This window comes from Cibotium barometz, chromosome 53, assembly GCF_041138505.1.
Source record: "Cibotium barometz isolate CiBa-2024 chromosome 53, ASM4113850v1, whole genome shotgun sequence".
Lineage (NCBI taxonomy): Eukaryota > Viridiplantae > Streptophyta > Polypodiopsida > Cyatheales > Cibotiaceae > Cibotium > Cibotium barometz.
Genome location: NC_141098.1, coordinates 15,978,644 through 16,004,821, shown reverse-complemented (window position 1 = coordinate 16,004,821; position 26,178 = coordinate 15,978,644). Strand labels below are relative to the sequence as shown.

General features: G+C 47.3%; 2 protein-coding genes across 2 annotated transcripts; both read left to right on the top strand.

The window, feature by feature from the left end:
* Positions 1–5,252: 5,252 nt before the first annotated feature.
* Positions 5,253–5,669, top strand: LOC147608350 (uncharacterized). The gene has a single exon (XM_086789429.1). The coding sequence runs from the start codon at positions 5,253–5,255 to the stop codon at positions 5,667–5,669; it is 417 nt and encodes a 138-aa protein (XP_086645555.1).
* On the top strand, positions 5,643–25,172 carry LOC147608349 (uncharacterized). The gene is made up of 2 exons (XM_086789091.1): positions 5,643–5,904; positions 24,007–25,172. The coding sequence occupies exons 1-2, from the start codon at positions 5,821–5,823 to the stop codon at positions 24,778–24,780; spliced, it is 858 nt and encodes a 285-aa protein (XP_086645217.1). The 5' UTR covers positions 5,643–5,820; the 3' UTR covers positions 24,781–25,172.
* The last annotated feature ends 1,006 nt before the right edge of the window (positions 25,173–26,178 follow it).

The following is a 26,178-nucleotide window of genomic DNA, read 5'->3' as shown; positions in this document are numbered from 1 at the left end:
AGTCTAACTCCCATAATTGGACATGCCGATATTGCGGCAAGTCATACACTAGTGGAACAACAAGGCTTCTCCAGCACCTTTCAAAGATTGGGGGACAAGTTGCCCCATGCAAGGAGATTCCGCAAAGCATTGCCGATGACATTTCGTGGAAGATGAGCGGCGGCTCAAATTCAAGTAGAGGAGCATCATCAACACACACACCGGCACCACCACCAGCACCACCATCGGCACATGATGAAGCAGCCACCGGCTCTTTCATTGGTGTATCCTCCACTGCCACTTCCACGGATGCACGGTCCGCCTCCGCACCGGGCAAAAGGCAAAGGGTGGTGGAGCGTGAAGGGGTGCAACCCTCTCTTAAGGAGTGGCAACGCCTTTGCGAAGATAGAGATTGCTCGCACCATTATTGAATGCAATCTTGCCTTCAATGTACTCCAAAAGGAGTAATGGAAGAAGATGGTGACGGCGATTGCGAATGTGGGCCCATGTGAGGGGTGGACGGGGGTCTCTTACACGGCTATGCACTCGAGGAAGATTGATGAAGAGAAGGAGAGAATTAATCGAGCCCTTGACCCGATTCGAGCCGCATGGACGAAGTATGGATGTTCTATTCTCACAGATTCAAAGGAAGCGTGGCATTATCAACATCCTTGTGTCTTGCCCGCTTGGCACATACTTCTTGCGTGCGGTTGACACCGGGAGAAGGGGAAGAAAGACTACCGGGAGTTTCATCTACCGCCATATTAGGCAAGCGATCATAGAGGTAAGCATTATTTTACTTAAGTGTGGCTGATTTTGTCATTTGTGCAACGCCCTCAACTCATATGATTTATCTACCATGTAGGTTGGGGCTCAAAACGTGGTGCAAGTCATCACCGACAATACATCAAATTGTCGACGCATGGGCCGCTTGCTTGAGGAGGAATTCCCCACCATTGTGTGGACTCCATGTGCGAGTCATTGCATTGACTTACTCATGGAGGATGTGGCGAAGCTCGGGTGGGTGAAGAGGATTGTGCAACAAGCTACATCTATTGTCAACTTCTTCATGCTAAAGGTGAAGGTGCTTGCTTTTCGTGAGCATAGCAGGCTTGACTTGAAGAAGCCATCGGCCACCCGCTTTGCCTACATGTGGCTGGTTTTGGAGGCGCTATACGATGTGAGGCCCGCCCTTCGCCAGACAGTTGTTTCTACCATGTGGAACGAATGGGATGAGCACGTCACTGAAGAGGCCAAAGCCATGCAACGCTTTTGCCTAGAGGAGAGATTTTGGACTAGAGTCCGAGCAATTGTCATTGCTATGACTCCATTCTATAGGCTCTTGCGGATGACAGATTGCGAGGGGTCCACCATGGGCCTTCTTGTCCACTTCTTTAGAGCTGCCCTTGTGGAGTTGGAGGCTTGCACAGACATTACATTTGACGAGCGAGCACAAATCATGGAGATTGCACAGAAGAGATGGAGGTGGATGCACAAACCAATCCACGGGTTTGTAGCATTGGTACATCTAGCCTACAAGTCTCCAGTAGTTTGCACCGATAGGGAGCTTCGACAAGATCGGGATGCATATATGCTTCGAGCTGTGCCAGTTGATGAGCACAATGCCTTTCTAGAGGAGTTGGGCTGCTATGTTGATCAGAGAGGTCAAACCTCCTTTTCATCTCCCACTTGCTGGAGGAGGGAGTCACTTGTGAAGCCCCTTTTTTGGTGGGACAATTTTGGGTATGGACTAGAGCATCTCCAACCCATAGCCTTAAGGGTCCTAGCCGAGGATTGTTCTACGGGTGCATGTGAGAGGAACTGGAGTTCCTATTCTCTCATACACACGAGGATACGCAATCGACTGAGCACACGATAGTTGGAGTGGTTGGTCTACTACCGCACTAACTTGCACATGATGCAGGGCATTCTTAGTATGGGTAGTCCCAAGCAGGTAAGTGAAAGTCTAGACTCTAACTTGTCATGACTCATAACTTTTAAGTTTTGTGTACACTGTACAGACTCTAACTTTTGTGCCTTAATGTGTAGGTCAATGTTGACACTTTCACGTTGACGAGTGAAAACTTTGCAAGTGTCAATCAACAACCTGATGAGGAGGAGGAGGCAATCTTCATGGAGCTCTATAGTGAGCTTGTGGCAGCAGATACTTGCAGCACCAGGAGTTAGCATGGAGGATGGGGCCGAGCAGTTGGAGTTCATAGGCCTCCGCCTTCGACATCGGCAAAGGGTGGCCTTCGCACATATGTGAGGCGGGGATCCTCGAGCTCCAATCCCCGCCTTCATGATGATATTCCATTGCCCCCTCATGATGATACCCCACTGCCTAGAGAGCCCTTGTTTGATGATGATGGCAACCTACTTAGCGAGAATGATCCCCAGAGTGTCTCGTCCACCTTCGAAGAGTCCTCTTCAGAGAACTCTCTTGATGGACACTCTAGTAGTGATCATGCAGATGTTGGTGATGATGTAGACTTTTGATATGTTATAGCTCTCTAGGCATTGGGCATCTATCTCCTTCTAGCCCATCGATGATGTATTGTAGTATGTAGTATCATGTATGTACGCATGTTGGCGGTCGCCCATGCCATGAGTTTTTGGCCTATCCTTTTGTAGCAATTTTGTACTCTAATGGCATGATGACATTATGTTCATGGTTCTACTACTTTGTAACTTCTTGTCTACAATTTTTAACTTTAGGAAGTATTTTTTTTAAAAACGTACTAATATTGTACCTTACCTCAAAAAATTTTAAGGTACCAATTAGTACCGTATTTTATGGTACAGTATTTTAAGGTACCAATTAGTACCGTATCGTACCTTTCGTACTAACCAACCATGTTCAGATCATCTCTCTCTCTCTCTCTCTCTCTCTCTCTCTCTTCACCTAAGGCGCTCTCTCTCTCCTCTTCACCACTCGGTGCTCACCTATTTCTGCAGCTGCCCCTCTTTGGCGGAAGGCGACCCACTATTTGTGCATACTCTCTTTCTCAGCAGTCTATGAACAACGCCCTCTCTCTCTCTGTCTCTCTCTCGACTGGGAGACAGTGAGGGTGGGGGCAAGGACATAGAGTGCTTGCAGATACAGTGCGCCAAAAAAAACATAAAAACAAACAAACAAACAAACAAACGAGTTACAGTTAAGCTTGCGAGTTACTGTGCGCAAAAAAAACAAACGCATCGCTGTACTTTGCAACTCCAAAAAAGAAAAAGAAAAAGAGAGTCTTGGCTCTCTCTTGATGTCAAGGTCGATCATATACTGCTGCTGCTGCTTATTAGCAAGGTCGATCAGCATGAAGCCATGGGTGTATTAAACCCCCACCTTTTCCCCCTCATATCTAGCGCATATATAATATATTCACTAGTTGAGGGCTGTATGTTGAATTTGCAGCAGCAGCTGCTGCTGATGATCATATGAGCTCAAGCTGCATTTTCTAAGCATCTAACATGCGTTACTACTCAAGCTATGCAATTATGGCCTTCAATTGGAGGTTCCAAATGCTGTTAATGTTGTTGGTCCTTTCATCATGTCTGCAAGCGGCCTCAACTGATCACGCACAAAGCGCCGCTGATGCGTGCCCCTCCTTTGTGTTTGCATTTGGGGACTCTCTCTCGGATACGGGCAACCTCATGAGAACATGGAACCCTGCCCTGCTCTCACCAGCTTTCCTTCCCTATGGAATCACCTACTTCAAGAATGCGGCACAACGCTTCTCAGACGGTCGTCTAATCATCGATTGCATAGGCAAGTCGAAGATTTGGAAACGCCGGCAAAGAGCAGACAAGACTCACCAATGGTAGGACCCCCCGAGTATTTCGGAGGGGTACCAACAAATGGAATCTCAACATCTACTGCCCCCGTCGCCCCCTCGAGACTCCCCCGAGACCTCGGGTGACCGCCGCGCCCCTGTCAGCCGGCCCGAGGGCCCCACTGGACCTAGGGCGATCGTCCCTCCGGGCCCCCGTCGGCCCCCTCAGGACCCCGGGTGACCGCGGCACCGCGCCCCCGCCGACCGGCCCGGGGCCCTGTCGGGACGCCGGGTGACCGGCCCGATGCGCCCCGTCGGCCCCCCGGACTCCGGTTGATCGCCGCACCACCCCCTCGTCGGCCCCCCGAGACTCGTCCGGGACCCCGGGTGACCATCGCACCGCGCCCACGTCGGCCCGCCCGGGGGTAGCACGGGACCCCGGGTGATCGCACCGCCGCGCCCTCGTCGGCCCCCTCGGGACCCCGGGTGACCGCGGCACCGCGCCCCCGCCCGGGGCCCTGCCGGGGGGGGACCCTTCGAAGCAGAGGAAGCAAGCTTCAGGGTCACACCTGCGTGATTCCAGAGAGCAAGGCAATGGACAGCCTTCTCAGCAAAGCCACACCTGCGTGGTAAGCAGGATTACAGCCAGGGCACGCACGTGCCAACCCAGGTTCAGCGGGGGCATAATTGATTATCATTGTATATTCAGGGTTTTCTGGAATACAACCTCCTTGGGCTTGATGTATGTGTGAAGGGGTTGTGGCCTCTCTCTGCTGTTTGAAGTATTACATGCTGTGATGGAGTTGTGGCTCCGTGGGTGTGTGAGTAAAGAGTTGTGGTGATTGATTATTAGAAGATGTGATGATGTGATACAGAGGTAGCTAGTGCTATGATGTTTACATTATGCTGTGATTTATGTCTTGGATGTTGATAGCTTAGTGGGTTCTTATTACTAGGAGGGACGGACTAGTAGATTGTTGGTTTATTTGGGATGGTAGTGGTTCAGCACAGGCAGCTTGAAGGGAAAAAGTGAGATTGTGCGAGACCCTCATTACAGTGGTATCAGAGCCTAAGGCAATCAAAGAATCACTAAGTGATGGAGATTGTAGAAGAAAATGAGGCCGAAAGAGTGCAAGATCTTGAGGCCGACCCACCGGGACATCATGCTACAGTAGGAGTGCAGCTACAAGGCCACCGGCTCTCTACTAGGCTGAAAGTAAGAGAGCTGGAGAGAAAGTTCAGTGCCCTAGAGCAGGGTGCAGATTACTTCAGAAATGAAGTAGGCCGCCTAGATACAGGCTATAACCAAGTGATGGTTGAATTAGCTACTCTAGGTAGGCAGCTGGCAGATACAAAGATTCAGATAGCACAACTAGATGTTGATCTGCGAGCCAAGGGTGGTGGAACAGCCAGCAAGATTAAGCCTAAGGAGCCGGAATATCTTATGAAGGATTTCGGGATGCCAAGGTTTTGGAAAACTTCTTGTATGATTGTGAGCAGTTCTTCATGAGTGCTAAACTCACCACGGAAGCTGAGAAGATCTTCCACGCATCTACCTTTCTCACCAAAGATGCTAAGCTTTGGTGGAGAAACTACTTGGACGATGTGTCCAATAACCGGAATGTCTTCACCGTCTCTACATGGGAAGAGATGAAGAAGGCCTTACAGAAACAGTTCTTACCCTTGAATTCGGAGTGGAGAGCCAGACAAGCTTTGGATAGCTTGAAACACACTGCAAGTATTAGAGAATACATAAAGGCTTTCCAGGCTTTAATGCTGCAGATTAGAACCATGTCAGATGAGGACAGGTTCTTCCATTTCACTCATAGACTCCGGGAGTGGGCTCAAAATGATCTGCGTCGTCTGAATGTCACAAATCTGACTCAAGCTTATGAGGCAGCCGACCGCTTGACGGACTGGTAGGAACCAGGTCGTCAAGGAGGATCTTCAACCCAAGGGAAGAAAGGATCAGATTCTGGTTCGGCTGCATCTAAAGGAAACCCTACAGGGGGACCAAAAGCCAAGGTGGGCTTTAAAAACAAGAAGAAGGACTTTAAGGGTGGCGGTACCATGTATGTTCCAAAGGGGACCGCAGGAGATGCAGCCACTTCTTCCAAGAAGGGAGCTTCTGGAGGCAAAGCTGAAAGTTCCAAATCAGGTACCAGCAGTTCAGCTAAGTCCACGGCCAAGAGCAAGGAGGTGGATTGTTTTATCTGCAGTGGCAATCACTTTGCTAGGGATTGTCCTCTTAAACAGTCCATGCAGGGAATGCAGCAGCAGCAAGTACATGGGACAAGCTCCAATGTCCAGAGCTTGGGTACAATTCAACGGCTGAATGCCATCGAAGAGGGATCTCAGGAGAAGCTCAACAGATTGCTGTATATTTCAGCCATAGTCAATGGAAGGCCCGTGCGGGCTATGGTGGATAGTGGGGCAACCCACAATTTCATCACTCCGCAGAAGGCCAAGGAGTGCGGGATGAAAGTAGACGTAGATACAACCTCTGTGATGAAGGCAGTAAATTCAGCAGCCGCAAACGGGCAAAAGGAGTGCCTGTCACCTTGGGTGAGAAGACCCACAAGACCGAGTTGAAGAAGCAATTGGATGAGCTCCTGGAAGCGGGGTTTATCAGGCCCTCCCGTTCACCATATGGGGCCCTGGTTCTTTTTGTGAAGAAGAAGGATGGCAGCATGAGGATGTGCATAGACTACCTGTCATGGCCCTGTGAAAATGGAACAGCACAAGTGTGGGCATGGTGGTTGCTGAGTCAAAATATCAAATGATTCACATGTGGGGTGCCCGGACAGAGATAATGATGTGTGGACATCCCTAGGTGTGAAGGGGGGAACTAGAACATTAAAATTTTAATGTTTTATAGAAGGTTGCCCCTAGGCCTTAGTGGCCCCTAGGGAACTTTAATATTTATTAAAGTTGGGGCCCTAGGATTATTATGGGGAGGGGGCAACTCCACTTTTGGAGTGCATGCCTCTCTCTCTTCTCTCTCTCTCTAGCTTTTGGGGAATCATGCATGAGGAAGCGTGGAGAAGAAACGTGAGAGCAAGTCGACTGCTGAAGATTGATTCTGGCTGCTGTTTTTCTATGCAAACCAGCCGTACAGTCCAGGTGTGCAGCCCGTACAGCCCTGTACGACTGCAAGTACAATACGGCTGCTGTACTCTGCTGCAGTTTTCTCTGTGGGTACAGGCGGCGCTGACAGCCTGAGGAGGTACAGAAGCTGTGGGCTCTGACAGAAGCCGTACAGCAGGTACAGTCACCTGTACGACTGCTGACAGGTGGCTGTACAGCAGGTACAGAACTGTACCATCAGGTACAGTCGGGTACATCAGGAGCAGGCGCATCAGTACAGCTGCAGGCGGCGTACTTTCTGGTACAGACAGAGCCGTACAGCTGCAGGTAGCGCTCTCCTTGGTACAGGCGGAGTTTTCTTGGTACAGTCGGTGCAGCATCAAAGAGCTGCAGGTACAGCATTGAAGTGGATGCAGAGAGGAAGGTACAGACAAGTACACTCACACGTGTGAAGCAGGGTTGTTGAAACAAGTGTCTGCAAGTACAGATTGGTACCGTTACTTCCTCCGGTGCAGACCTACGAGCTGATGTTGGTAAGCTCTGTATCTGTTCTTCTATCTCTCTTTCTATTACCTTAGTTGTTGCAGATTTGAGCTATCTGGCCCCTTGTGAGAGGAGGGGTATGGCAGATTGAAAAGGGTGGAGACAGAGATTGAACAGTGAATGTATGTATGAGCTGAGATGTTGAATCATGTGCTTGAGATATACCAGATGTATGCTCATGGCTGCCCTGCTTAATGGTCTTGTCTGATCAGAGGGAGGCACAGAGTGTTGCTTTGAGACACAGATCTGTGTGTGTGAATCCTCTGTGCTAAGAGGTATTGTGGGCTGTCAGATTGGACATACAGATGTAATCTCTTGGCTGATTTTGTTGTACTCAGCCTTTCATACTTTTGAAATTGAATAAAGAAATACCGCAAGGGGCGCCAAGCTTTGGGGCCAACAGGTGTCGCTTTGTTTTCAGATTTGGGCACTTTAACTCCAATCTATTTTGGTTTTCAAATCTAGACTACAAGTGGAAGGGTGACTGCTAGTCCATCGCACTTTGGTTCATACCAGAGGCCGGTTTCAAGGTTCCGTTGCCGGGAACAATCATCAACTTTCTGAAGGGGGTGAGCTCGTGGTTGCCTCGAAGAAAGCCATTGCTGAAAAATTCAGCAAGCATGTCTGATACAGAGGATGAGTACTTTTATCATGAAGAGGAAGAGCAAGAGACCTCTCTTGAGAGGAATGTGTCTGAGGATATTTTTGCAGGAGAACAGGCTGCAGATGCTGAGCCTTATGAGGATGTAACACAGCCAGAAGATGTGCTTGGTAAAGAGGATGATGATGCTCGGTTCAAAGATCGTTTGGCTAGTGTTATGGATGTATTTATGCAGCTCACTCAGAGTGAGAGGTTTGCTGAATTTATGAGATCCCGTACAGAGCCCGAGAAGAAGAAGAAGAAGGTTCGTTCTAAGAACCTTTCTCAGGGTCATAGTGGTGCCATCCCACAGGATCCATCTTTTGGCCAGTTTTCGAACATGCAGCATGCTTATGGTGCAAACTCTCAGAGTTCCTTCTTTGGACAGCCATCCATTCCTCAGCAGAATATGCATCCAGGTTATTTTGGTGGTGGCTCTGTGTTCCAATCCATGACTGGGGGTTATCCTCAGGGAGGCATGGGTATGCCAGGGCCTTTTGGAGCTAATTTTCAGCCTGGTATGCAGGGGAATATGTATGGTGGTATGCAGTCCGGTATGCAAGGAAATATGTTTGGGGGCATGCAACCTGGAATGCAAGGCAATATGGTGGTATGTAGAATGGAATGTTTGGAAACATGGCTGGAATGTATGGTATGCCTGGTGTGGGAATGGGAAATGTTGACCCGATGATGGGCATAAATGTTGGGGACAGCAATCTTGCGAAGCCACTTCCATATGATAATCTAACGCCTATGGGTAAGGCGAAAGATTACAAGGAAGGGGGAGCTGCAGTGAAGTTTGATACATTCAGTGGAGCCAAAGATAAATTGAAAGCACTCACCTTTTTACAGCAGTTTGATGCTGCTTTTTCTGGTGGGAATTACACAGAGTCCTCTAAGGTGAGGAAAGCTGCCACTTTTCTCAAGGGCAATGCTTTGCAGTGGTGGTCTACTCTTCTTTTGCAGGGCATAGCACCCACTACTTGGGTACAATTTAAACAGGTTTTCTCTTCCGTATGGCTCACATCTACATTTGAGGTGGATGTTATGACTGCATGGCACAAGTTGGATGCTTCAAAATGTGAAAATTTGGAAGATTATAACAAGAAGTTTTGGGAAGCTTTACTCCCAGTTGACTTCTTACCGTGCAGTGCCTTTGTCTGAGCAGGTAGAGAAGTATTGTTGTGGGCTGCCCAAAGAGGTGCGAGATTATTGTATCAAGACAAGAGTAACGAACATGTCACAGATGATTGAAAATGCTATGACAGCTAATGCGTTACTCACTGGAGGATCATCTGGGTTTAAAGGCAGTAAGAACTTGAGCAAGAAAGCTGAAAAATTTGGGATGCTTCTCGTGATGCTAAAGGGTCTTCAGAGACGAAGTATAAGAAGTTGCCAATGCCCAAGAGGACTTCTGAGGAAAGACAGGCTTTTAGAGATGCTCGGAAATGTTTTTACTGTACTGAAGAGGGACATATGTCATTCAATTGTCCCAAGAGACAGTCCCAAAAGGACTCTGACAATAAAGGAGAGCCCAAGTCAAAGAAACCAAAACCTTCTGCAGGGTTAGTTCCTGATCTTGTGGGGGAACAGCCAGGTGGTGAAGAAACAGAGTTGTGCAGGGCATGGGGCAAAGTGAGAGATCAGAATGCCTTGATATTCTTTGACACAGGTGCTAGAGCCAACTTCATTTCACCAGATTTGGCTGGCCGATTGGGGATTCGTGCAGAGGAGATGGGGCCGTTACATGAGGCTAACATGGCTTGTCGAGGGTATGCAGAACCCGTTACTCCTATCATTGGGAAGCTTCGGCTTCATTTGCAGGGTTATGTGGACAGCGAAGAGTTTTTCATCATGCCTCTGGGTGGTTGTGATGTTTTGTTGGGTATGCCATGGTGCCACAGAGTACATGCGGTGGTGGACACTTACAATAGGAAAATCACTTTGACTCATAGAGGGAAAGAACATGTATTGGATGTGAAACTCAAAGGGGAATCTGTTCCTATTGTATCCGCTTCGGCGATTTCATCAGTAATGAAAAAGCATCTTTCCGCGTACTTGATTTATGTAAAGGATGCACAAGATGATGAGTCTAAGTCTAATTTGTCTATGTTAGATAAGGACAGGACTGATTTCTTATGTGGGTTTCAAGATTGTTTTTCCGAGTCATTGCCAGGAGAACTTCCTCCTGAGAGGCCAGAAGATCATGCCATTGATCTAATTCCTGGTAGTACTCCACCGAATAGACCGCTGTATCGTGTTAGTGCAGCCCAACAGGAAGAGATTATGAGTCCGGTGCAGGAGCTTTTGAATAAAGGGTTGATACAGCCTAGCTCATCACCCTTTTGCTCACCTGTGCTCTTAGTGCAGAAGAAGGATGGTTCTTGGCGCATGTGTATTGACTACAGGGTGCTGAACAAGAATACCATCAAGAATCGATTCCCCATACTAAGGATCAATGACATTTTGGACCGCTTACAGGGCTCCACAGTCTTTAGTCGTATTGACTTGAAAAGCGGGTATCATCAGATACGTATTAGACCCGAGGATGTGCATAAGATAGCATTCCGAACCACGTTTGGGTTGTATGAGTTCTTGGTTATGTCCTTTGGTTTGACTTGAAAAGCGGGTATCATCAGATATGTATTAGACCCGAGGATGTGCATAAGACAGCATTCCGAACCACGTTTGGGTTGTATGAGTTCTTGGTTATGCCCTTTGGTTTGACAAATGCGTCTGCCACATTTAACAGAATGATGGACAGGATTTTCAGGCCTCATAGAGCGTTTGTGGGCACTTTCTTTGATGATATGATTGTGCATTCACAAACTGAGGAAGAGCATAGAAGGCATTTGGCCATTGTGTTTGCAGAACTCAGGAACCATAGGCTGGTTGTTAATGGCAAGAAGAGTGAGTTCTTTTTGCAAGAGATACATTTCTTGGGGCATATTGTGTCTAAACATGGAGTCCGTATGGATCCAGCAAAGGTGGAAGCAATTCTTAATTGGCCAGACTTGAGGACCGTGCATGATGTACGCAGCTTTCTAGGATTGTGTTCCTATTACAGGCGGTACATACGGTACTTTTTTGAAATTGCTTCGCCTCTTCATGCCTTGACAAAGAAGGCAACTCCGTTTAGATGGGCTGATCGAAAAATTACAGCATTCAAAAAGCTCAAAGAAAAGCTTACTTCGGATCCAGTATTGGTGCTACCGGACCTCCGAAAGGCTTTTGTTGTCCAGTGTGATGCATGTGGAAGTAGCATTGGTGCAGTTCTCATGCAAGAGGGACATGTGATAGCCTATGAGAGTAGAATATTGCAAGATGCCGAGAAGCATTTATAGGTTTATGAGAAAGAGATGTTGGCTGTAATTCATGCTCTTTCTACCTGGAAACACTATTTGCTTGGGGCTGATTTCACTGTGCAGACAGATCATCAAACCTTGCGTTATTTCCTCACGCAGACTAAGCTTTCAGAGAAGCATATGCGTTGGGCCAACTTTTTGTCTATGTTTCACTTCCAGATTGTGCATGTGGAAGGCAAAAAGAATGTAGTGGTAGATGCTTTGTCACGCAAGCCACAGGTTTCTGCAGTTTCACTTGCTTATCATCATGAGCTTGATGAAATGAAAGAGCAGTATGCCCATGATGAGGACTTTGGCAGGGTGTACGATCAGATGTCTGAGGGTCAGCGGCATGAGCACTATACTCTCAGAGATGGGTTTTTATTGATGCATGGCAGACTGTGTGTTACCAGGCCATTGCGACTCAAACTTATGATTGAAAGTCATGCTCCACCGTATGCAGGTCATAGGGGTATTGACGCCACGGTAAAAGCAGTGGAGACTTTCTTTTATTGGCCAACCTTGAGAAGAGATGTTGATGCCTTTGTGAGGCAATGCATCGTATGTCAGAAGGTAAAATTTGACTGTCAAAAGACACCAGGGTTACTACAGCCTTTACCTATTCCAGATAGACCTTGGGAGAGCATTGCCATGGATTTTATATTTGATCTTCCACACGGACACAAACGGGCAATGATGGCATTTGGACTATCATATGCAGGTTCAGTAAGCAGGCTCATTTCATTCCCGTGCGTAAGACGATCAAAGTGGATTATATGGTGAAGTTGTTCATGGCGAACATCTTCAAATATCATGGCTTGCCTACGTCTATCATTAGTGACCGTGATCCACGGATGACGAGTTTGTTCTGGAGAGGGTTGTTTGACAACATGGGTACAACTCTCAAGTTTTCGTCGTCATTTCATCCACAAACAGATGGTCAGTCAGAAGAGGCTAACTCTACAGTGTTGGATCTTCTCAAGTGTTATGTGTCAGAGCACAAGCAACAATGGGAAAAGTATCTTCCTTTGGTGGAGTTTGCATATAACAACACTGTACATACCTCGACAGGCAAGGCGCCTTTTGAGATTGTGGAAGGAGGGAAGAAGGTACCACCCATTTTGCATACAAAGGATAAGATCTTTGAGGCTGATCAGTATGTGGAGAGTTTGGATGAAGCTTATCGGAGAGTTAAGTTGGCACTCCAGAAAACTCAGCAGAAGCAAAAGAAAGCCGCAGACCGTCACACAGACGTGATTTAGAGTTTGCATTGGGTGATTGGGTTCTTTTGCGCTTTGAAAAGGCTAGACTCAAGAAGATGAAGGGTAAAGAGCGCTTATTCCCTAAGTTGAGCATGCGTTATTATGGGCCTTTTCAGGTATTGGAAAAGATTGGTGAGGTAGCCTATCGCTTGAAGCTACCAGATCACTGGAGGATTCACAATGCTTTTCACGTGAGTCTCCTTAGACCTTTCCATGGGGATGTGCCTGAGGATGTATCAGATGAGGCTCAGCCAGAAGTTGAGGAACTTGATGAGGTTCTGATTCCAGAGCAGATACTGGCACATAAGGAAAGGAGGTACGAGGTAAAGTTTCCCGTCGCTATCTTGTGAAGTTCAAGAACTATTCACCGATGGATGCGAAGTGGATGGAGGAAGGTGACTTAACAGATTCACCTTAGGTTTTGCAGCTTTATCTCGATGCCTTTGAGTTAGAGCCGACTCTTGTTGTGGCTCATTCAGGTTCAGCAGAGCATGGGTCTGGAGCATTACCTGATGCTCAAGAGGGGGATAGCACCTCCACTCCCTTGATACAGACAGGCTCAGATGACATCTAGAGGTCGCTTGGTGCAGTTTTTATCTCACCCGAAGGTACTGAGGCTGACAGTACATCTGTTTATGGGACTTCTATGATATATGTGTACTAGTCACATGGATATGTATGGTTCACAGTGGTATACAACTTGGACTATTACTACGCCATTGGTTTGCAGTGAATGTTGATACATGTGCATGGCTTAGAGAGATTGGGACGCTGATCTTGCCATATTGTATATTTCACTTTGGATATTTTGCTGTATCACTAGAATGCAATCGAGGACGCTTGCCAGTTTTCAAGAGGGGGGTATGTCATGGCCCTGTGAAAATGGAACAGCACAAGTGTGGGCATGGTGGTTGCTGAGTCAAAACATGTGGGGTGCCCGTACAGAGATAATGATGTGTGGACATCCCTAGGTGTGAAGGGGGGAACTAGAACATTAAAATTTTAATGTTTTATAGAAGGTTGCCCCTAGGCCTTAGTGGTCCCTAGGGAACTTTAATATTTATTAAAGTTGGGGCCCTAGGATTATTATGGGGAGGGGGCAACTCCACTTTTGGAGTGCATGCCTCTCTCTCTTCTCTCTCTCTCTAGCTTTTGGGGAATCGTGCATGAGGAAGCGTGGAGAAGAAACGTGAGAGCAAGTCGACTGCTGAAGATTGATTCTGGCTGCTGTTTTTTGGTGCAAACCAGCCGTACAGTCCAGGTGTGCAGCCCGTACAGCCCTGTACGACTGCAAGTACAGTACGGCTGCTGTACTCTGCTGCAGTTTCCTCTGTGGGTACAGGCGGCGCTGACAGCCTGAGGAGGTACAGAAGCTGTGGGCTCTGACAGAAGCCGTACAGCAGGTACAGTCACCTGTACGACTGTTGACAGGTGGCTGTACAGCAGGTACAGAACTGTACCATTAGGTACAGTCGGGTACAGCAGGAGCATGCGCATCAGTACAGCTGCAGGCGGCGTACTTTCTGGTACAGACAGAGCCGTACAGCTGCAGGCGGTGCTCTCCTTGGTACAGGCGGAGTTTTCTTGGTACAGTCGGTGCAGCATCAAAGAGCTGCAGGTACAGCATTGAAGTGGATGCAGAGAGGAAGGTACAGACAAGTACACTCACACGTGTGAAGCAGGGTTGTTGAAACAAGTGTCTGCAAGTACAGATTGGTACCGTTACTTCCTCCGGTGCAAACCCACGAGCTGATTTTGGTAAGCTCTACATCTGTTCATCTATCTCTCTTTCTATTGCCTTATGTCTATTGTAGAGTTGAGCTATCTGGCCCCTTGTGAGAGGAGGGGTATGGCAGATTGAAAAGGGTGGAGACAAAGATTGAACAGTGAATGAATGTATGAGCTGAGATGTTGAATCATGTGCTTGAGATATGCCAGATGTATGCTCATGGCTGCCCTGCTTAATGGTCTTGGCTGATCAGAGGGAGGCACAGAGTGTTGCTTTGAGACACAGATCTGTGTGTGTGAATCCTCTGTGCTAAGAGGTATTGTGGGCTGTTAGATTGGACATACAGGTGTAATCTCTTGGCTGATTTTGTTGTACTCAGCCTTTCATACTTTTGAAATTGAATAAAGAAATACCGCAAGGGGCGCCAAGCTTTGGGGCCAACAGCTGTCGTTTTGTTTTCAGATTTGGGCACTTTAACTCCAATCTATTTTGGTTTTCAAATCTAGACTACAAGTGGAAGGGTGACTGCTGCTAGTCCACCGCACTTTGGTTCATACCAGAGGCCGGTTTCACTACCGGGCCTTAAACAAGATCACAATAAAGAATAAGTACCCGCTTCCAAATCTGAGGGAGCTTTTTGATCAGTTGGGTAGAGCAAAGTTCTTTACCAAAATTGACCTCAGGTCTGGGTACTACCAAATCCGGATAGCGGACCAAGATGTGGAGAAGACAGCTTGCCGAACAAGATATGGGTCCTATGAATGGTTAGTGATGCCATTCGGGTTGACAAATGCACCCGCAACGTTCTCTACCCTCATGAATCAGATTTTTCAGAAGCATCTGGATGACTTTGTGGTGGTATACCTGGATGATATGCTGATTTACAGCCCAACGTGGCTGAAGCATTTGGAGGATGTGGAGAAGGTGCTGGTTATCTTACAGGACAATGCATTATACTTGAAGGAAAGCAAGTGTGTTGTTTGCAGGATTCGAGTCTCGTACCAGGAACGATCACGAGGAGATCCTAGGGGATTTGACAGTGGCATCAGAGCATACCTCGTGAACGAGCAAGTCGGTAGGTAGAGAAGATGAGGTCGAAGAAAGGTATGTGTTAAAAAAGCTTGCTGTTTTTTCTAGGCATACTGCTGTTTTCAGATTCAGTATGTGTTTTTCTTCATCAAAGAAACCCATGTTGATGGGAGGCGGTAGTCTAAGTAGGGTCGTTTGCTTTGCAAAGAAGAGGAGAGACTCGTTTGTGCAGTCGCATGAACGTAGAGAGAGAAAATAGAAAAAGCATCTTGGTTGCTTTTGGTTCGAATGAGCGAGAGAGCACGTCTGAGAAGGTGGATACGCTGGCAGGTTTGTGCGCTGGCGGGTGATGTTGGTTGGCTATCGAGGCTGGCAGGCGGGCGCATGGGCCTGCGTAGCCAGGCGGCCAGGCTTGCGTAGCCAGCCCAAGCAGTGCCGAGGCCAGGCCAAGCGGGCGCCCAGTCCCAGCGATGCAAGCGTCTAGGCCTACGTGGCTTGGTGGCCAGGCCTACAAGGGGCGCAGAGTGGCGCGAAGGCTCCGGCAGGAAAGCTGGCAGAAGGCGCTTGCACGTGTGACGACAGCAGCCGACAGGCGAGGTGGTCGACGGCAAGGAAAAAGCACGCCTGTAGCTGGGTGGGTGACGCTAGCAGCACTAATCCAGGAGGAAAGAGAAAAAAACAAGGAAAGCACACGTTTTTTTTGGGGCTTTTGTTTTTTTTTAGTTTAATTTTAAAAAAAAAGTTTAAAAACCCCTCTAAGGTTTCAAGGTGTTTTATTTTTTTTAAAGAAACTAGAATACATACATACATATATATATATATATATATAACACAAAAGCAAAAGCCAAAGATAGCTTTTGGGAGCTTTTAGTTTTTTTGGAAACCTTTATAAACTTCCTTAAGTGGACTTCTTGCCACACATCTCTCAAGTTTTCAAGCTCTCAAGCTCTCAAGTTCACTCGCACTTTTATTGTGCAAAGATCGAATTTTCTCTCCACTTACCCTCTTCACGATGTTGACCCAAGAATCGGAGTTGGAGCCCCTTGTGGAACGCGAAGGCTTGCCACAACTACGGAAGGTACCGATGCCGATCTTTTTGACGATTTTGTGTCAAAATCAGATTTCCAAGAGTTCAAAGTAGCTCTCGAAGCTTCTTCAACGGAATGTCAGGCACAAATCGCAGCCCAGATGCAAGCTTTGCAGAACTCCATCACTCTATTGACCACTACCCTCTTCTACTTTATCGGGTATGGATACCTTGGCTTTAGCTTTAGGCCCCAATATTACTCCGGAACCGTTCGGGGGCGAGCAAAAGCAGCGCACCAAGGAGATCGTGGACACGTGGCTACATAAGTGGCAAGTTCACTTTCAGTTTCATCCATATAATGATGGAAAGAAGATCCAGTTAGCAGCAGGTTTCCTGTCCAGCAAAGCTTTGCTTTGGTGGAAGGAACTCAACCCTAAGCCAACAACTTGGGCACAATTTGAAGACGTCTTCAAGAAAGAATTCCTCAAGAAAGAGGATGATTATGATGTTGTTGTCCGGTTTTCAGCTTTGACCATGATCTCGCAGCACCTCACTTATGAGGTCTACCTCTAGAAGTTTCGTGACTTGCAGATGAAAGCTACAAAGATGGATCCCACTACTCTTTTGGGGTTCTTCGTAGCTGGTTTACCAGACTCATACCGTTTACAGGTTAAAAACAACAAATGTAAAACATTGGACGAGGCCATTCATTCAGCTCGTATCTATGATGATACAATGGTCTCTTCCAAGTCGAAACCCGTTACCGAGCAGGGGAACAAGCATAAAAGAAAGTTCTTCGCACCTATGGCTAACACGACTGAAGGCAAGTCTTCGGACCAACCTTCGAAGAATTCAAGTTCGACACCAGTGAAGAAAAAACGACTCCTTAGGGCTTTGAAGCTCAAGAAGGAAGGACATTGTTTTATCTGCGAAGAAAAAGGACACATGCGTAACAAGTGCCCAAAGAAAAAGGGTACCAAGACAAACGCAGGACCCAAGCCAAAGGCAGCTAACCAGTTGTCTTTGATAGGTACGTCAATTACTGTACTTTCTCGCCCTAGTACTTGTTCTGATTGTCTGTTCAATTCTAAAGTATTTGTCTTGCAGGATCTTCTCCGAGTTTATGGAGAAGTGAATGGTCATAAGATTTACATTCTTTTAGACCCTGGCAACTCACACAATTTTGTTAACTACAAACTTGTGCAGAAATTGAGTCTTGATACGACACCCAGCGATCATACCTATGAGGTACGCCTACCTGCGGGAAGACAAGAATGGGATCGAAAGTTGGAGATGCTTCCAATCCTGATTCAGGACTACAAAGATACTCTGGAATGCTATGTTATGCACCTGGAAAATGTAGACTTGTTATTAGGGATTGAGTGGTTTAAGACTCTTTAAGTCTAGATAGATTGGTCTAGTCATATTTTTTCTTTTCAGCATAGGGACACCAAGTATAGTATTTTAGGTGATTGTATTCATCCCTCTCAGGGACCTCTTGTAAATACAATTGATTTTGGAAATATAATGGATTCTTCTTTGTATACGGCTTTCCATTGTATATTGATTCCACTTTCTTCCTTTCTCATCCCTTCTTTGGATGTAAATGAATTAAGTGTGTTTGAAAGCAAAGAATTACAGAAGATACTTGATTCATTTCAAGACGTATTTCCTCAGGAATTGCCATCGGGTTTACCACCTGAACGGGCAGTAGATCATCGTATTGATTTGATCCCTGGTGCTCATCCTGTCAGTATTCCACCTTACAGGATGAGCCAAGCTGAGGAAGATGAGTTGGCTAAACAACTTGAAGATTATTTGAGGATGGGCCAGATCCGTCCAAGTAAATCACCTTGGGGTGCACCTGTGTTGCTTAGGAGAAAGAAGGACAACACCTGGAGAATGTGTATAGATTACAAGAGATTGAACAAGTTGACCATTAAGAACCGTTATCCTCTCCCTAGATCAGATGACCTGATTGATCGGTTAGCAGGAGCGAAATATTTCACGAAGATAGATTTACGTACTGGCTACCACCAGATACGTATTCATGAAAGGCATGTCGAAAGAACCGCCTTTCGGACTAGGTATGGCCATTACGAGTTTCTCGTATTACCTTTTGGGTTAACCAATGCTCCAGCCACTTTCCAGCAAATGATGAACGATCTTTTTCGTGAACATTTGGGGAAATTTGTGGTGGTGTTCCTGGATGATATTTTGATATATAGTCGTACTCTTGAGGATCATGTCAGACACCTCACGATTGTCTTATCTATTTTAAGACAGAATCGACTATATGCTAAGTTAAGTAAATGTGAGTTTTTTATGACCGACATCATTTACTTGGGACACAAGATCACTAGAGATGGATTGAGCATTGACTATGACCGAGCTCAGAAGGTTCTGGACTGGCCTATACCGCGAACAGTGAAACAACTTCGTTCTTTTCTCGGTTTTGTTGTTTTTCTTCGGAAATCTGTACGGGAGTACTCTCAGCTCACACTACCGACCGATGACCGACTTATTGAAAGGTCGTGGACGTAAGTCAAATCAGCCGATCACTTGGAATAGCGATTTGGATATGGCCTTCAGACTTTTGAAAGATAAAGTCAAGGAAGCACCTATCTTAGCATTACCCGATCCTAGTCGGCCTTATGTTCTCGAAACTGATGCCAGTGACTATGCTATCGGGGCTGCTTTATTTCAAGATGGTAGACCGGTTGCTTTTGAAAGTAAAAAGCTAGACGACACTCAATCTCGTTGGCCAACCCTTGAGAAAGAGCTTTATGTTGTGATTCATGCTCTCAAGGTTTGGAAACATTATTTATATGGCTCCAAGTTTGTGGTATTGACTGATCATCAGTCAATCAAGTATGTGTGTGATGCGGATGATTTGAGAGGAAGGAAAGCTCGTTGGGCGGAGTTAATGCAAGATTTTGATTTCGAGATTCGTTATCAGAAAGGGTCCATGAATAGTGTTGCAGATGCACTTAGTCGAATTAGAGAGGTGAATACTTTGTCGTTCACCGAGATTTCTACCGACTTATTTCAGTCATTGAGAGGGCTTTGCAGGACTGATAGTTATTTTGGTCCATTTTGGCAGAAGATCCAGGACGGGAGCTCATTGATTGACCAAAACTCGATGACTGAGCAGTCTACCATTCAGGCTGCAGGAGACTAGTGGATGATTCGGAATGGTTTACTATTCCGTAATGGCAAAATTTGTGTACCACAGATCTCGGACATTCGGTCCAAGATTCTTAAGGAGTGTCACGACGCCCCTTCTGCTGGATACCCTGGGGTACACAGGACGTTATCATTAGTGAAACACACTTTTTATTGGCCAAAGATGAAAGGGTATGTAGAAGATTATGTTCTCAAATGTCAAATTTGTCAGGCAAATAAAGCTGAACGCTTTAGACAGGCTGGGTTGTTGCATCCTTTGCAAATCCCAGGTAATAAATGGGAAAGTATTTCCATGGATTTTATTACCGGATTGCATCAAGGCCACGATTCTATTTGGGTTGTGGTAGATCGCTTGACAAAGATGGCTAGATTTTTACCGACCCGGAAGACTATTACAGCTACGCAATTAGCACGGCAGTTTATCGAGCACTTGGCAGTTTATCGAGCAATTGTTTAGACTGTACGGGTTACCGCAGGACATAGTCAGTGATAGGAATTCTAAGTTTACGAGTGATTTTTTGAAACTTGTTTTTGAGAAGTTGGAAACAACTTTGAATTTGAGTTCCTCCGATCATCCTCAATCTGATGGCCAGACTGAAAGAGTGAATCAGATTTTGGAGGATATGCTTCGTGCATATGTATCCAAAAGACAAGGTTCATGGGAGGATTATCTTCCTATGTTAGAATTTGCATATAACAGTACTAAGCATACGAATACAGGGTTTAGTCCTTTCATGCTTATGTATGGTTTTCAACCTAGATCACCTGTTACAGTAGGATTCTCAGGACTTCAGCATGATGCAGCACGTAATTTTTTGCAAGATATGCAGGAAATGTTACAAGTTGCGAAGGAATCTATTAGAAGTGCTCAAGACCGAGACAGGTTTTATTCTAATAGACATCGTTCACCCAGAGAGTTCTCTGAAGGAACGATGGTGTATTTGCGAGTTCTGAAAGATTCCGAGACTTTACGGACAGGTCGATCTTCGAAATTATCCCCTAGATACTGTGGACTGTTTCGTATTACACGACGGATTGGTTCAGTTGCATATGAATTGGATTTGCCTTCTCATGTGAAAGTTCATCCTGTATTTCATGTCAGTAGACTTAAGGAAGTACTGGGTGGAGCAGATAGTTACTCCTCAAGAAATCATAGATGTCGAGGACATGACATTTGTTCTGCACGAATCTGAAAAGATTCTTGGCTTTCGTGAAAGAAGATTGCGTAATACGCTTATCACGGAATACAAGATCAAGTGGAAGGATCGTGTTGAGGAGGACGCTACATGGGAAACATTGACTACTCTTCAGAGAGATTACCCTGGCTTTTTAGTGAGCTCAGGAGTGAGCTCTTAGAGGAAGGGGAGTATGTCATGTGCACAGTGTGTATCTACCGTGTGCTACACGCACACAAGACTAGTTTCGAGGCTTGGGGAAGCTTGGAGCTAGGCAGGCTGATTGACGAGCTGAGTTAGGGAAAGACTAACGGGCGGGCACCCAAGTATGGATGGGCGGGCACCCAAGTGTGGACGCCCAATGACCGGCCAAGAGCCTATAAAAGGGTGGCCAAGGTTAGTTATTGGGATAGAGAGTCTCGTGAGTTTGTGAGAGCTCTATGGTCTTGGAGCCTGTATCTAGTGCAGACGTGCACCTGCTTTATGCAGCCGAGGCCGGCAGCAATCTCGAGGCCCGCGAGGGTAGCTTCGTGGCGGTATGGGACGTCGCGAAGAGACGATTGGTCGGTACGTCAACCTAGTTAGCTCAGCTCGTGGCTCGGTGGGGACAGCCAAGATTGTGGGCTTGCCCACGGCTGTTATGGTTGGGAGGTGAGTCAGGCCTGCACCCCCTTGTTGTTTGTTGTTTATTCGTTTGTTTGCAGGATTCGAGTCTCGTACCAGTAACGATCACGAGGAGATCCTAGGGGATTTGACACGCTGTTTGCACTAGCAGGTACAACACTAAGGTTCAGCTCCTCGTACCATCCGGAGACTGATGGGCAGACGGAGCGGGTGAACCAGATATTGGAAGATTACCTGAGGCACTATGTACAGCTGGATCAACAAGATTGGTCAAAGTTTCTGGATATTGCTGAATATTCCTACAACTCTCACCGGCATAGCTCTACGGGCTTTTCTCCGTTCGAGCTTAGCTGTGGCTACCAACCATGGTCACCCGGAGATCTCGTTGTGCAGCCTTTGGCCAAAGTTGCACCCGCAGGCGGGGGATTCTTGAAGACTTGGCGGGAGCGGTTTTACAGGTGGCTAGGAGAACATTGGAGAAAGCACAAGCTAGGCACAAGAAGTATGTAGACAGGAAGAGGAGACACGACGAAGTGTTCTCAGAAGGTGAGAAGGTCTACTTAAAGATGGATCCAGGACAATTCAGTTTGCCTTCAGGGATCACTGATCGTCTTGCCAGGAGGTATGATGGTCCATTCAGGATTGTTGAGAAGATTAATGACTTGGTGTACAGGTTGGCTCTTCCAGAGCACATGCAGGTACACCCGGTGTTTCACATATCCATGCTCAGATCAGCACCAAAAGAGTTTGGCCCATAGCGGGTTGTAGTGGACAGAGGACCAGCCTTGGTAGTTGACCGAGGAAGTGGGTTTGAGTTGGAACACATAATCAGGCACAAGGACTGGTGGTATCAGTTTGGTCCAAACAGGACATACTTGTGTAAGTGGAAAGGCAAGGGTTCTGAGGAGAACTCGTGGCAAAAGGCTCCAACTTTGTGGAAGTTTGAGGAGCAGGTGAACGAGTATAATGTTCACCACCCTTTGATCCGACCTCGAGGGAAGGGAGTCTGGAATCGAGGGGTGGAGTGTGACGAGGACGCTCGTCATGCGAGGTCATGAATGACACGCGGGGGATACCGCATGCTCGCAGCCGACGGAGGAGTTGCTAGCATAAGACTTGTAAATGGAGCTGCAAGGGTTTTTGGAGTTACAGTTGAACTGGGCCTTAGGAGAGCTCACTAAGGGTCCAAGTATTATGGTTCAAGTTCGTTCAGATGGAGGTGGCCGGACAAGCTTGGTGTGGTGTGGGTACATTACACTAGGCATGGCATGGAAGCCCATTAGGGAAAGGAGATGCAAATGGGTGCATAACCAGGCATGGGCGACCATACGATGGAGGCATGGGGGATCTAGCATGCCCATCCATGAGACGGTTGGAGCAACTGCAGGCCGACCGGTGGTATGCATAGGCAAAGGGGTGCTTGGGCATAACACAACACACAACACCCAACACACAACACACAACACACAGGGCAAGCGAGAGGAGGCACACAAACGTGGCAGGCTGCACAGTGCGTAGGGGCGGATCGCATCAAGGAGATGGCCGGGTAGCGCATCAAGGGGCAGCCGCCTACGCTTAGAGCAGACGGGTCCCATCGTGGAGCAGCCGCCTACATACAGAGCAGCCAGGTCACGCGAAGGGGCATCGCCTACACCAAGTAGCAAGCGAAGAGCATCGTGGGCAGCCGTGGGCTGTAGCAAGGCTTGTGTGCGCATCAGCAGGTCGTGGCAAAGGAAGGGGGTTGCAGAGGTGGCCGTTCAGCAGGACCACACCTGCGTGGAACCCTTCGAAGCAGAGGAAGCAAGCAGCAGGGTCACACCTGCGTGATTCCAGAGAGCAAGGCAATGGACAGCCTTCTCAGCAAAGCCACACCTGCGTGGTAAGCAGGATTACAGCCAGGGCACGCACGTGCCAACCCAGGTTCAGCGGGGGCATAATTGATTATCATTGTATATTCAGGGTTTTCTGGAATACAGCCTCCTTGGGCTTGATGTATGTGTGAAGGGGTTGTGGCCTCTCTTTGCTGTTTGAAGTATTACATGCTGTGACGGAGTTGTGGCTCCGTGGGTGTGTGAGTAAAGGGTTGTGGTGATTGATTATTAGAAGATGTGATGATGTGATGCAGAGGTGGCTAGTGCTGTGATGTGATGATGTGATTGATTATTAGAAGATGTGATGATGTGATGCAGAGGTAGCTATACTCTCTTTCGCAGCAGTCTATGAACAACGCCCTCTCTTTTTTCTCTCTCTCTCTCGACTGGGAAGCAGTCCGTTTAGGGTTTGCAAGAGGGGAGACAGTGAGGGTGGGGGGCGAGGACAGAGAGCGCCTGCTGGGGAGAGGGAGAGCGAGCTGAGAGCCACGTGGAGAGAGAGAGAGAGAGAGAGAGAGAGAGAGAGAGAGAATATTGTGTGTGTTTGTGTGTGTGAAGAGAAAGATATTGCATTGCCTATTGTTTGCAAAATACCTTAGAGAGAGAGAGAGAGAGAGAGAGAGAGAGAGAGAGAGATGTGCAGAAATCTGCATGCATGCATGCATGGCACTTGTGTGTGGAAAGAATATGGGAGAAGGCTAAAACTTCTTGTGAATTTCATAACGCCCCTCGCTTTGTAGCAGGTGTTTTGCTGTGCTTACCGAATTTGCTGCTACCTTGGCATTCACCGCAGTATGGCCTCCTTGGCATGCTTGCCCTCCAAGGAGGAGGAGGATCCTCTCACAGAGCACGCGATGCAAGCTATGAAGCGGTGGAAGGAGCTCGAGGGCCGCCTGGCCAACATGGGATCGAAGCAACTCAATTCTGTTTTGTTGTCGTGCGGGCTTGCGAAGCGGAGTTCGAAAGCAAAGGCCAGAGATGCTGTACTGCAACATGTTCAACGACTCAAGTCTGGCAAGGGAATTCAGCAGGGAACTCCTCGCAGCAAAAGAGAATGGATGAAAACCAATCCCTTAGAGTTTCCACCAAATCAATATCACCGGGGGTTATTCCAGGCTAATTTTCCCTTGGTGGACGTTGTGGAAATCCATGATGGCATGTCTCTTCCAATATATGACAAGTTTGGGAGTACTCCTTTCCAGTCTCAAGATATCTTTGCAGTCAAGACTAAGTGGGCAGCACAGGTGCACGAGGCAAGGAGGATATGCCCTGATCCAACGACGGAGAGTCAGGGGAGCGATTTCCACCTCTCCTTGTTGAAGCTCAGCTTCGTCACCAATCTTGCCTCACACGAGCTCCCACAATTGGACGAGCTCCTAGAGAGAGTCGGGAAGAAGCGCACCTGGGAGAAGGCCTTTGGAACTGGGGAAGACGAGCAGTATGCCGGGTTCACAATGGATGCACCTCCTCAGCTTCTTGGGCTGCCTCGAAAGCCGTCTGAAAGAGCAGCCTTCTAAATTTGAGGGACAGCTTAAAGATGATGCAACAGTGAGTGGATATTCTGATGTGCTGCTTTCTGTCTGGGATGAGCGCCCTTCCAAGAAGCTTTGTACCAACAAGAAGAAAACTCCTGCCGTGGTGGAAAGGAAGTGGCTTGAAGATGCTCATAAGGAGGATGCAAGATACCAAGGAGGTGCTTATGCTGTTAGGGGGCATATCAACAATTTACAAGCGGTCATGGGACACCGATTTATGTGATTGTCCTCACTCAAATGAAATGGAGCTACGGGATCCTTGTGCCTCGCGGCTTCATTCTACTTCAAGATGGAGCAGTTGACCCTCGATCTATGACAGGGTTCAGGCAACATGAAACGATAACGAAAAGTGACAAAAAGATGGACTTTGTTGGGGTAAAGGCACTATGCCCACCCTTATAGTGTGTACAAGCCCATAAGTTATAGTACATAGTACACTTAGTACTTTTAATGTACTAAGTGCACTATGTGTACTAGTGCAATATACATGTGTGATAGGGGAGTCACACACTCATCTTGATGAGTTGACTTATCCCCACAACTCTCTCTCTCTCTCTCTCCCTTGTTTCTCTGTGTATGTCTCCCACATGAACTCTAACCCTAATTTTCTCTCTCCCATTCAACTGGTATCAGAGCTGAGGCAAACAGAACTGAAGAGACCTGCTGAGCACAGCCTTCGGCTGCGTGTGTAGAACTGTTGCTGGTGTTAGACGAGTTGAGTTCTAGGAGGTGGGCGTCAATACACCAGGAGGCGCAGAGGCTGTGGTGGCAAATCTGGGACGAAGAAGAAGCTCGGGCTGATACGCGAAGGCCTTTAGGTGGACCCCGTTGGGAAGCGTGTAGTGCTACACGGCGAAGGCTACTAGGCGAAGTCGTCGGCTGGCTACTAGGCGAAGTCGGAGGCCAGCGCGCACAACTCTCGGCGCCCGTCAACAGCACATTCAACAGGCTTCTGGGCAGCGCTCATAGAAGGCCCCAGGAAATTCCGTTTTGTCGTGAATGGGCAGCCAATCAGAGTTTTCACTCCCACAACACCTCGCTGCCCAACCATCCGTGCATCAGCTACAGCTACAGCAGCTTCATTACCCCCCTTCTGCAACAGCATCAGATTTTCTGCAACAGCATCAACACAAAGAAATTCAGCCTGCAAATCTCAGAGAAAATCACAAATTACCTGAGGTATTTGCTTAAATTTTTTTGGAATTTGCATGTCCAATTTGCAATTGAGCAGGTCAGGTGCCAAATTGCTCAAAATTGGCAAAATTGGGTGACATTGGTCACAATCAGGATCAATTTGCAGGAAATTGGATGTCAAAATTTGGGGCTTTTGATGTAATTGTGCAATTAAACATTCATACATGCTGTATGATGTGAGAAATC

Excerpts from the sequence above, each read along its gene's own strand:
- LOC147608349 (XM_086789091.1), top strand. The coding sequence starts at position 5,821 with ATGTTCCAAAGGGGACCGCAGGAGATGCAGCCACTTCTTCCAAGAAGG. Across the intron at positions 5,905-24,006 it reads AGCTGAAAGTTCCAAATCAG|GTGTTTTGCTGTGCTTACCG; the intron begins GTACCAGCAGTT and ends GCTTTGTAGCAG.
- LOC147608350 (XM_086789429.1), top strand. The coding sequence starts at position 5,253 with ATGAGTGCTAAACTCACCACGGAAGCTGAGAAGATCTTCCACGCATCT.